This window comes from Plectropomus leopardus, chromosome 12 (assembly GCF_026936395.1).
Source record: "Plectropomus leopardus strain MGB_pleo_1.0 chromosome 12, ASM2693639v1, whole genome shotgun sequence".
NCBI classification, from domain to species: Eukaryota; Metazoa; Chordata; class Actinopteri; order Perciformes; family Serranidae; genus Plectropomus; species Plectropomus leopardus.
In genome coordinates this window covers 20,351,955-20,364,516 of record NC_142187.1, presented here as the reverse complement: position 1 = coordinate 20,364,516, position 12,562 = coordinate 20,351,955, and the positions used below count along the sequence as shown (strand labels likewise).

The 12,562-nt window shown below is 40.2% G+C and overlaps 1 protein-coding gene across 5 annotated transcripts in view; it reads left to right on the top strand.

Annotated features, from left to right (window-relative positions):
* Positions 1-12,562, top strand: part of gpc5c (glypican 5c) — a 139,594-nt gene that overhangs the window by 40,328 nt on the left and 86,704 nt on the right. For all 5 annotated transcript variants that reach the window (XM_088085426.1, XM_088085428.1, XM_088085427.1 and 2 more), the window contains one exon: positions 68-771. In XM_088085426.1, the coding sequence (XP_087941552.1) occupies positions 68-771 (704 nt within the window). The remainder of the gene's footprint in view (positions 1-67; positions 772-12,562) is intronic.

The following is a 12,562-nucleotide window of genomic DNA, read 5'->3' as shown; positions in this document are numbered from 1 at the left end:
AATGTCATCTCTCCTTGTTTTTCCCTCTATCTCTTATCTCTTTGTATTTCTTTTGCTCTCTTTGCAGACATGTTCCAGTATCTTCTGTCCTTCTCTCAGGGCCACCTGAGTTCTCTGTTGGAGGGGACCTACTCATCCCTGTCCCGCCATGCCCTACCCCATGTTAACCAACTCTTCTCCTCACTTTCCCTCTACCTCCGTGGGGCCAACGTCTCAGTGGAGGCGTCAGTTCACCACTTTTTTAACAACCTCTTCCCACTCGTCTACACACGACTCATCAATCCAGGCATTGAAGGCAGCATGATGATGGGCAGTGAAATGGGCGACTGTCTCCGTATGATCAGGCAGGATGTCAACCCTTTCGGGCCTCATCCAGCTGTCATGGCCCAGGAGCTGGCTGGGGCATTGGGAGCTGGGAGGCAACTGGGCCTGGCCCTAGAGGAGGGTCTGGAGGTGATGAACGCCACAGAACACGTCACCATGAGCAAAGAGTGTGTGAAAGGCCTGGTGAAGATGGTGTACTGCTCCCACTGCAGAGGCTTGACGCTGATCAAGCCCTGCGTGGGCTACTGTCTGAATGTAATGCGAGGCTGCCTGGCGAGCGTGTCAGAGCTGGATCAGCCTTGGAGGCGGTATACCAGCCTGTTGGAGCAACTAACCCATGCCATGGCTGGCCACCACAGTTTGGAACTAGCCCTGCTGGGGGTTAGGGGGCATGTTAATGAGGCCCTGCTCTACGCACAGCTCCACGGTCCACTCATCACCGCCACGGTGAGTACACACTAGATCATCAGCTTTAATGGCACATGTAAAAAGCCTCCAAACCTTTTTGTTTAACATCTTTGTTTTATACATATACTTTGGCAGTGTTCAATGTATTGATTGGAAAGGTTTTGCAGGCTTCTTGTGGGTTATGAGGTATTTTTTTCCACCGATGCAACAAAGAACCCTGCACACAGCATTAATGTTTGTACAGTGTTGAAACTATTCAGAGAAAAATAATGTTTATACAAAGAAAAAGTCCGGCCCCTTCCAAAGAAATGCAGACTGAGCTGAAGCTGGAGAAGGACTAATTTGCCAAAATGGCAAGGCAGTTAAATGTTGCCATTGTTGTTTAGATTCTAACTGTAGGGGAATATTATACATTCTTCATTGACCATGATAAAAATTAGAAAAATAGCGGATAAAATGTGTATTGTATGTACTTGAATGCTGCAAGTAATACCATATGCCTTATGTTTTATATATATGGCTCTGAGTTGGATGTTCAGACTATGAAGACAGCTTCATAGAAGACTGCCAGGCATTTCTTAAAACTAAATACTGCAGTTCAATCTATGCTAAAAATATGCTTTTGTTAAAAAATTTGTCTTGTATTGGTATTGTATTTTCACGGCTAGGGATATCAACAGGTTCCCGTTAATTAATTAACCACTAAGAATATTTATGACATGGACTTCAGGTTTCTGTACTGTATGCCCCCTGGGTCTGATTGTAGCAAATGTTAGCTAGTGGCTCTATTAATTTGGTCATTACTGTTTGTGGGGGTGTCCTGATCCAAAGGCATTGCTTTGAAAACATTGTCCCCATCCTTTGATAAACAGCCCAGTTTTTAGTTTTGAAACAGCCTTTTCAGTAAGTACAGTACACATTGATCTATATATTAACATTTTGAGTAATACCCTACTTGCTCTATATAAGATGGGGTCATGCATTTGCGGGCAGAAGGTGATTTGCAGAGATTAATTGACATCATCAAGAGGAACATAAAAGTTTCACCAGTATTTAGTCCCCATTGCATTTCTGTCTCTTCTCTAAATTTCAGTCATGGTTGTCGACACAGTGATTGTGTATTCATTATTTCTAGATCAATCTATGAGAGCACTTATACATGTTTCTCTCCTGGGCATGAGCTGGAGAGTTTTGGACGACACACCTCCGCAACCTTTAGTGGCCCCATTTACTGAGTAAGTGGCTAGACTTGACTTCACTGAGCTGTGGGAATAGTCTTGGTAATTTTTGTTTATTCCGCAAGTCTGTGTCTCTCTTATTCTCATCTCTTCATCTCATTACTTTGCTATGTTGGGTTATAGATATGGGTTTTTTATGATTCATATCCTGTTGAATAGTTGAGTTACTCAGTCGGACTGTGTTGAATGTTTACCAGAGAGGAGAAGAACAATGCTTTAAATGTTAACGGGGTTATGCAGGGTGCAGTTGTCCCCTAATATCTTTAATGGGACCACTTGTGGACAAGTCGACATTGGAACTGTTCCCAGAGCTGGACTAAAACTGTAAGACAATACTAAAGAAGCCATAATGCGCAAGCTGTTAGTGGATTAAACTCCTACTTGGCTATTTTGTTTGACTTAATGTACAGTGTAGTCATCTAATGAATTATTGTAAATTATTCTCAAAGACTAGTGATTACTGTGGTGACTACTCAGATTTGAGTACTAAGACAGACTGTCTGTACTGTAATGTGCAAGCCATCAGTTTAGATTTGTGTCCAGACATTACCAACCTATGTGAATGTGTTGTGGTAACGACATAAGCACCAGTAACGACATAGCTATACTGGCGACACAACTTTCCAACATAGAAGCGTGAGATATGGAGGTTCATCATTTCCCCTTCCAAAAATTTGCCCTTTCAACCCCTTGAAACCTGGATCGACATCAGTTTTGTTTTGATGTGTTGAGATGCCTTTCACAAGCTTTATAACCCTTGTTAAAACATAAGCAAATGGGTTTGATTTCTTTTGAAAACATCAGGAAAAAGGTAATTAGCAACTTGGCGAGTAATGTCCTGCAAAGTGCAAGAAATTAGTAAAAGGTGACAAGAAAATCACCGTTACTTTTTCATTTACTAATATTCTGCACAGTTTAAGGCCATGTCTTGGTTAGTTGCTTAATGCTTTCTTCCTGTTTTTTTTCTTTTTGAAAGTCAAACCAATTTTCTCAGATTTTAAAGGGCTAAGATGAGGTCAAGAAGCCTCCCGCAAAGAACCAGCAGACAATTTATTTCAGCATTTGTCCATGGACTGTTGTTTTCCAAGTTGTCCTCCATAGTGCTCAAGGAACAGCAGTATGGATTCTACTCAGCACTTCTGTCCCACTGGATTTGACATCATCGTTGTGTTTCGCCTTGCAATTGATGCAAAAGAAGCTTTGAAATCTGATTTGAGCATCCATAGCGTACAGACGGAGATGCATCTGCAGACATTTGATCGGAATCGCATTTCAAATGTGGTTTGGATCTGAATTGCAGCAATATCGTTTTTATATTTTGTTTTGTTTTGTTTTGTTTTTTTTGGGCTGTCCAGACTTTCTAAAATCAATCTGGATGCAATCTGGATCTGCCAAAAAACGGATTTGGGTTGGCAGTCTGAACAAGGCCTCAGTGTGCTGGCTAGGTTTACTTAAAGAAGCATACAAAAAACAATTTACTAAGAAGGTGTATTTCTGTTCTTTTGGCAGAGGCTAGCTGCCTCCCCCCACCAATTCCTGGCAAGCAAGTAGGCAGACCCCCCCAAAAAATGTCAGTGTGAATTTCAAGTTGTAATCCCTTACATTACTCATTACTGACAAAAGCAATCACAGTACTGCACTATGCTATAGTGCTTGCCTGACTAACACTGTACATTACTGCCAGACATCTCAATACTTACTGCAAGTACAGCCTCATAGTGTACCAGAATGAGCAAAAACAAACCTCTGCTTGGAAGCTTGAAAAACACATTTAAACATGTAAAGCTTTTGGGAAAAGGGCTGGCAGTTACACAAAGTATAAGTAATTTGTAGTTAAGTCTTAAACATGCAAAGGCACTAGTGTGGTCCTTTAAAGTTGTGAAGGAACATCAGAGAGCCTAAATGATGCTACATTAAACACACATTAAACGCACACATCCAAATGCATAGACACTTACTGTATAGATATATGCGTGAGCAGACAGAGAGGTGGTTGCCAGGCTTAAAGACCGACCTAATACAGCTATGCTGAGAGAGATCCCAGCTTGTATTTCGTGTGTGTATGTACGCATGTGTGTGTATGCCTGCTTGGTATTCATGGGGTGGCAGGCCAGCCTGGAGCAGGGAGCCCAACACGGGGACAAGTGGGACAGAATTGAAAGGGTTCCAGCTAGGCCATACAAACTAGACCCAGCCAGCTGGAAAAAAAGGGCCAAGAGAATTGTTGCTGGAAAAAGAGGTGGCCCCCAGTCGGACACCAGTGGCTCCCATTTTCTGTATTCTCATAGCTTCACGCAGGCCAGAGGGCAAACACGAACACCGACTTTTACTCATTCACTTACATGCTCAGACACACACAGAATAACACAAATTTCTATTGCCGTGTATTACCTAGAACCCATGGCCTTTTTAAATCACAGCGTGTTTTTATAAAGCCACAGTGGCCTATCAAGGAAAACTGTTAAGTCTCCAGTGCACAACTACTGTGTCAGCGTAGCCACTTTCACTCTTACACCCTCATGTACCCCCCTCCCAGATGAACACTCAATTTTAAACAACTATTTTCTCTTATATTATCCCTACTATCTTACTGCAAAGCAAATAAAGTGCAAATACCTTGCTTAAACTACTGTTGATTCTTATGCTGTGTGTGAAGTCACGAACAAAGAAGCAGCTCTTGTTTTCTGCCAAGTCAGAATATTATATAGAGTTGTTATTAAAGGAATTATTGTGACTGTGTGGTTTTACACTGGGATGTTATCCCAAACCATTTTGTGGTCGCTCTCTCTCTGACTTAGAGAGCTGCAGACTACACAGAGTCTGCACTATATGTTGCAATACATCATAGGGTAGGATCAGGGTCAGAACACACACACGCACACACATCACCACACCGTATGCAGGTATCAGGTTTTTAGAAGTCCTGTAAAGAGCCGTCAATGTGCGGCCCACCCTGTGACAATACAAGCAGCACGCGTTAGGCTGAAAGGCAGCTATTGATAGTCATGCAGGGGAGCAGGAGGATAGTTTCTGTTTTAACACATTCCTGCTCTTATTGAGTTGGAGCGTGAATTTGGGTTGAAGGGAAGTGGTTATGGTTATGGATATTGGGGGAGCCAGGGGCTGGATTATGTCAAGTAGACACAATTAAGAGAAAATTGGAAAATGTCCAGTAAACGTGGTTACTCTTATTGGGCCCCAGTGCAAATGGTAGTTCCAGTATTTAGTGAGGTTTTCTCCCTCTGAATGCTGCCCTGTTGAATTCTTATTAGCGTTTTACCCTCTAGAGTCAACTCTGTTTGAGAGGCCACAGACTGCTGTTTATTGACACGGTCATAAAAATGATATGGCTCATATGACTTAGAGGGGAACTTTATATCTTTTACTTGCTAAAGATGAGCTAAATCTGAACACACAGAAGCATGTTTTCACTCTCTCATTCATTCACTCATTCACTCACTAAGAGCTTTATATCTGCTTATGAGAAAATAGCACCATTGGTCCAGATTAAAGCAGTTTATATGCAGGTCTACCTTATCCGCTTGTTGGTTTTACCTCAGCTTCTCATTACAGTCTTATGGAGGAATGATAATAGCAGCTTGGGCCTGTAGATAATGGAAACAAGGGCCAGTGGGATGGCTGGATGTGTTCCATTCACCACCGGCGGCACCTCAACAGACAGCAGCGGCTTACATTGCAAGCGCTTTTTCTTTTACTCCATCCCACAATAAAATGAAGAAATATCATTGGTGTAAAAACAAACTTTGTTGTTATCACAGTTTCTTATTTTACTTTCCCTATCCCATTCTCTGCAACCCTGTATTTTCATGGTTTTAGCATAGAAATGGGCAATATGATACATCATGAGTACCACCAGATATTTTTTTGGCATACTGTTAATACTGTGGTATGTATTATGCTGTTCTGCGCAATGTAGAAAACAAATAGTATCCCAAAATATTTTCCAGAAACATTTATGAATTTATATACAATAAAGGGAAATTGAAGTTGTTGCAGAATAAAAATAGTTATTACTTTATGCTTAAAATAAATTATAAGAGTGGTTAAACACTCTTAAAATGCTCTTAAAAACATGCAGTGTTTTTATCATCAGTCACGTGTTTATATTTAACTAATTTCTGCCCATATAATTTAGGTTAGGAAGACCAGAGGAAATAGAGAGCCCCTTTAATTTGTCCTGAAACCTGGAAATGAATTAGCATTTTAGCATCTACTCTTGCCTGTCTCAGTCAGTGTGTTTTTGGCTAGAAGCCTTAAATGGGCCTTTAGAACATCATCACGCTGAACCGTGCCGAACACAGCTGTACAGCGCCGTAGCTATGGCAGCGGACCTTACTATAGTTTATTTTAGCATGGTAATAGTTTTTTACTTGTGGTGATTACATTTAGGCTTCGAAAAACCTGAAAGTGGTGTTCATTTGTTAAGATTATCTTGCTGAAGAAAACGTGTATGCATCATAAATGTTGATTTGCCACAGAGCTTATTTTCTGCAATGATCCAAAATCCAATAGAAAAATCCCTTCAGGTTTTTGACGAGGGAACCAGGGCAATGTTAGCTTCCGGATTGGCCTACAGAAAAATGTCATCCCAGAACGCTTCTTCTGACACTGCTTTTGGGAAGTTGTCATTTTTTCTGAAGAGAGAATATATGGCTTGAGCTGCCAAATAATTTTGACCTCATTAAAGGGATACTTCGACAATTTTCAACCACTTTTGTATCATAACAGCGTCGATAGAGTGTGTTATTGAACTGTGGTAAACTTCCCAGCATTTTACCAGTGCCTAGGCTTCCCTGCTTATCTTGCTTCAACTCCAGATTGTACTTCAGCATTTTCATCCACCACAACAAACAAAAAGTGTATAGAAGCAGATCAAGAGAGAGATCCACCCCCTCTCTCTCCTAAACTCTGATCAAACGGTAAAACTAGGCCCCACTGATCAAATATAAACCAAGATTCTGTTCTTGTTCTACTAATTTCAGAAACATATTTCAGTGCACTGTTTGGTTGTAATATGAGAATTTGTATGCCAGAAATTCTACGTCATTATGTTTCCTGTATTGTAAAAATCGAGTCTGAAGAAAATTAGCTCAAAGAGTAAAATTAAGGATTGATTAAATATGAACCAAGATTCTGCTTCTTTCTCACCCTAAATGTTCTCAGAAACATTATTTTAGCATACTGTGTAACTGTTTTGTTTCCGCCATATTGTTTCCCGTATCTAAATCGCCAAGCTAGCTATATGTCACCCACCAGGGGGAGTGTTTATTGGTCCAGTGTAAAGCAGTGCATTCCAGTAGATGTAGGTTTTCTACCTCTTGAGCAAAAGCAAATGCCATTTTTTTTTTCGCTGGTCATGTAGCATATAGTAGTCACGTATTTCAAAAGGGTTTGCATTTTTACTGCATAGACAGGCTAGTTTTATGAGAGGACCATCTTTCCAGCAGTGAATTCCGTCTTTACGTGTGTCTAAAAATGTTGGAAAAATTAACTCTATATGTAAATTATAAATATACTGTATTTCACTAATGTAATATGATTTAAAATGTTTTGAGACACTCTGGCAGCAGTGACTGAGGTTATGTTAAAAGGATAGAGACACAGCCTCAGGCCTTTTTGGTTTTTGTTTGAAATATTTGAGACTGTTAGCAGAACCATAGGTGACGCAAAATGCACTTGCGGCCAATCTATATGCTTAAGCCATCTTTCTAAGTTGTGCATGCCTTTGGCACTTGGTCTAACCCTCAAACTGACTGACTGACTTACTCAGCAGTCCATTAGCTAATGATGGTGGGTGCAGCCTCTTTTCTCCTCAGCCACCCTCACACATCTTTTCCCGCTCTAATCTTCCGCCTTTTAGTGTTGGCCTTGCAGCTTGTAATATGCTGCAGCCCTCAGTACCACAAAACAAATCCTGCGTTCCTTCTCTGCTGTATGAAAAATGCAGTTGCAGAAATGGGCAGTTGCCATGTGATTGATTGCTGGGCCATTAAATTTGGATTTGAACATATAGCAGAGGTCCATAGTATATTATTTTTTCTCTGTGACCCATGACTTGGATTGGTGGAATCATATAATTATAGAAATGATGTGTATATTGTAATTTCTCAGTTATGAGCTGATTATAAGTTGATGAAATGTTCTGAGAAGCAGACTAAATGATGTGAGTCTTTTCCTCAGAGCTCGAGGTCTGCTACTCAGATGGACAGTTTCACACAGAATAGGAAATGACATGCGAGAAAGGATTGACAAGAAAAAGAAAGAGGGTTTTCAGGAGCACAAATATATTGATGTTGTCATTTATGAGACTAAGAAATATGAATAACAAAGCTTGAATCCATGTCTTTGCCACACTGGTCACAGTTTAACTCTGGATTTATGTCTTCATTTGATTTGGGCAATAAATCTAAATTGCAACAGGGAAAATCGTTGCGATATGACTTAAGATTAAGTCAGATAAGAATTTCTGACCAGGTGCTTTTTTTTTGGTTCCAGATAATAGTGCAACTGTGTTAAATGTGGTAACTTACTATTGTGGGGGCTGACAAGGGCAAATACCCATAACATTTCCATCAGAAGAAAAATGCTGCAGACTCAGAACTGATGCCAACACAAAAACACATGAAAATCCAACACAAATAAAACAGCAGAAAATGAAAGAACGTACTGCAGAAAGCTAAAACAAATACATGAGAAGCTACATGCTACAAATACAGAAACCATGTTAAGTGAAAGATTCACAAACTCAACAGAAAATGCGTATCCAATAGGGCTGCAGTGTTTTTGGGAATGGCATTTTTTGCATTTATATTTCATCGAAAAAACTGAAAAAAAATGATGATGATGGGATTTTGCTGGGGTCTGTACCAAACAAGCATGTTCCTTTATATCTGTGAAACACCACAGTGCTGAATTTAGTATGGTATGTTGTAACCGATTTTACCCTTATCAAGAAAATAAAGCTGCTAGGATCGAATATTACACTTGGCTATATTGCAGTTTCAATAAAATGTCAATTAATTATTCAGCCCGCTAGGTCTCGGGGGGAAGTGTTAAATGGAACCGCTTGGTTTTTAACTCCAGAGAGAGAGAGAGACTAGACAAGAGAATGTGGTGTAAAAGTGCAATAATAAATAGGTGCACATTTGTTTTTTACATTTGACCTCAGTCTTTTACAATATGATAAAAGACTAATTTTAAATGATGACAAGAATGTGTGCCTTTTTTGTCACCTCTAAGTCTTCATTCGTTTGTGTGTTTTTGACTTTGCATCATTTTTGTATTTGCTGCATGTTTGCTGTTTTGGCTTTCTGCAGCACGTTTTTTCATTTGCAGCACATTGCTGTTGTATTTGTTTTGGATTTGTTGATGTTTTTTAGAATTGGCATCATTTCTGAAGCTGCAGGGTCACATCCCTCCTAATGGAAATGTTTGGCCTGTTGTAGTGCATTGGCCATCATAGCAGACATCTCAGCAACCACCTTTGGGCCACTTGTTCACACTGTTGTGTCTCAGTCTATTGCATCAGCACCCCTGGCCGCTTGGCCTTTTTACCCTTGTGTAAGCCCTCCTTCCTCCCCCTCCATGCTTCTCACCCTCCCTGTCTGTCACCCTTTAAATAGCCCGTGCAATCCCTGTGTGTCTTCATATTCCCAACATCCTCACCTGATGCCTGGGTGCCCTCCAGCCTGGTGTTTTAGCACCTTTAAATCTGAGTTTGCTGGCATGATAATATCATGCAGCTTCTGCTGTAAAGTTAACACAAATGCCCACTGCATCTGTGTTATGATTTTTGTGGTAATTGCTGGTTCACTGGAAGACTTCAAATGGACACGTGGACTCTCAAAGTTTCTACCCACCAGCTTATTTTCTTTGCTTGTGCACGTCTGTTCCACCATATCGCAGACCCAGACAAAATGAACTCACTTGACCTTTCTGTCTCCTTTTCCTGCGTCCCTGCGGTATAACACCACTTGAATCCTCAGAGACATGTTGCCACATTTTGTGTCTGTAATTCTCGTAAATTTGTTTACAAGGATGGACAAACGTCGTCAACAAACTCCAAAGTAACACCCACATTTATAAGTACAAACCAAGCGCCTTTCATTTTTAGATCATCTGTGAGTGATTTCATCAGGGTAAACAAGCCTCAGTGTGGAGAGAGAAACTCAATGTTCTCTTTACTGATTGGAATCTCAAGGACTTTTCCCCGTGATATACGAGGGACTGAGTCTCTCTTTAATTAGCACTGACATCATTCGGATAAGAGAGAGAGAAAAAGACGGAGAGGAGGGGGTGGAGATTGATTGACAGAGACTGCAGAGTGAAGACTAAAGAGAAAGATGGAGACAACGTGATTTAGAAAGAATAAAGAGAGACCTTAAAAAGATGGCAATGAAGGACTGGCAGGGTGAGAAAAACAGGCAAGAGGAGAAGAGAAATGTTGTAAATCATCTATAGTCTCTCGCTCAAGGCTTTCTGGGAGAGGCCAAGTGGAAGGCTGTCAGTATTATCTTACAAGTGGCTCAGGGGGTGTTATATATGCTGCATGTTTCTACAGTGAAATAGTCTGAACACTGTTTAAGCTTTTGATTTAAAGCTGCCATACATTATTATCTCCAGAATACATAATGTTTAGAGCAGGTCCAAACCCATAACATGAGGTTTGCTTTCTTTTGTATTGAGTAATGAATTAACTGATAACAAATTTGTGTTTTTATGTTTCATATGACACACACATCTGATGCAGTTTTTCATGAATTACCGCCTGCTCTTACACTTAGTCATTCCTGACCGAAAGAAGTAAAGTTTACACATATGTGAAATGAATGAAGGATGGCATTAGTTCAGCTGTTTACAGCTTCAGCTCATCTTTATAGAATGGCAATTACTACTCGTATCAAGTCTATAAGTCTTTTAATCAGACAAGCTCACCTGCTTTCAGTCATTCATCACTGCCCTTTTTTTTACCCAAAACATTCTTCTTCTGATGAATATACAGAGTTCAGACATTTTCTGATTTAACTTTGTTGTCTTTATTGTCTCTGATTGTAAGAGACAGATCACCTCAAATAAAAAACAGGCTATTATTTTCCCTCTTACCTGTAGAGCTGTTTATCAATCTAGATAGTTTTGGTGCAAGTTGCTAAGCGTTGGACATATTTGCTGCAGAGGTGTCTGCCTTCTCTTCAATATGGGTAATGGGTTTACCCATATTGGAGAAAAGGCACAGAGCTCCAAAACACGTTTTAAATACTCAACAGCAATGCCTTGTTCCAGAAAACCTGACCTGGCTAATCAAGATAATCCACAGACTTTGTTGTAAGCAGTTTCATATAGGACCTATTTTCTTTCTACTGAACCACACAGCACCACAAGCTGAGTGACATCTATTTCCATTATATAGGAGAGACGGCAGGCATCTCTACAGGTGATATCTCCAACACTAAAACAGTCGAGGTTGATAAATAGCACTAGAGAAGTTCTGGGAATGATGAAGGCTTTCATTGGCTTATAAATTGCTCTTTAACTTGAGTGGTTGCATTAAAAAAGACACAGTACCCGTGTCTTTTTGTATCATCCTGGACTCACACAAATGAATATGCTGTTTTCTGTCCGCTGCTAAAACAAAAGGTAAATTCAGCTTAGTTTTTAACCTTAGAGATGTAGTTCTGTGTAAGAGGGGTGGGGTTTGCTTCAGTTCAGTTTTGCTTCTGTGAGAAGTGCTATGAGAACAAACTGATTGATTGATGTAAATAATCATCTTAACACACAGCAGCCTCCATCATTTCTAGTGTAACCCTCTCATTTCAGATAATCAGCATTTTAAAGAATCTCTGCCTGCTCCACCCACAGCCACTTTAGATCATCTTTGAAGACCAGGGCAAAGCCAGAGCATGATACTTTTTTAGAATAGGCTCTATATATATCTTGCTGTCTAATCTATAGATGAAAAATGTAAGTCTACTGTCCTAATCCTAGGTTGACTGCTGTTTTAGGCCAAAAGGGTGGGATTAAACTCAACACCTTAAAACCTACATCTGTCTCTTTGTGTAGTTAAACTTAAAACACAGTCAAACAGTGTTGCTGAGGGAGGAGAGAGACTTCCTTATTCCCCGAACCCACCCAGATTTTCCCAGATGGCTCAGGGTTGAAACTGGCAACTTGCCAGGCTCAAGCTTGCTTCCTTAACCTCAAGGCCTCCACCACAACACTGCTAGTCCTGCGAAATTCAAGTAGTCACCTTAATGCGTAAATAAAGGGGGAAAGTGTTTTTATCTGGCTGGATCCTTGCTATACATATATGAATGGTTATTCTTGGATGAAGGTCTGTTGTGATAACAAACTGTTACACATAGTATCCCGTGTTGATCCAAGCTGTCAGGTAATTGTGGCCTTTTTTTGAATTCATTTTGATGGGACAGACGCAGATACACTTGAAATCCTGCACCTGAAACGGTACACCTAAGGTTGTTGATTATTTCTCGTAAATTAACTTGATGAGAAATGCACTTAGTATAGTATAGTATAGCTCTTTTTTAACAGTCTATGCTCAGAAGCAATTTTTATTT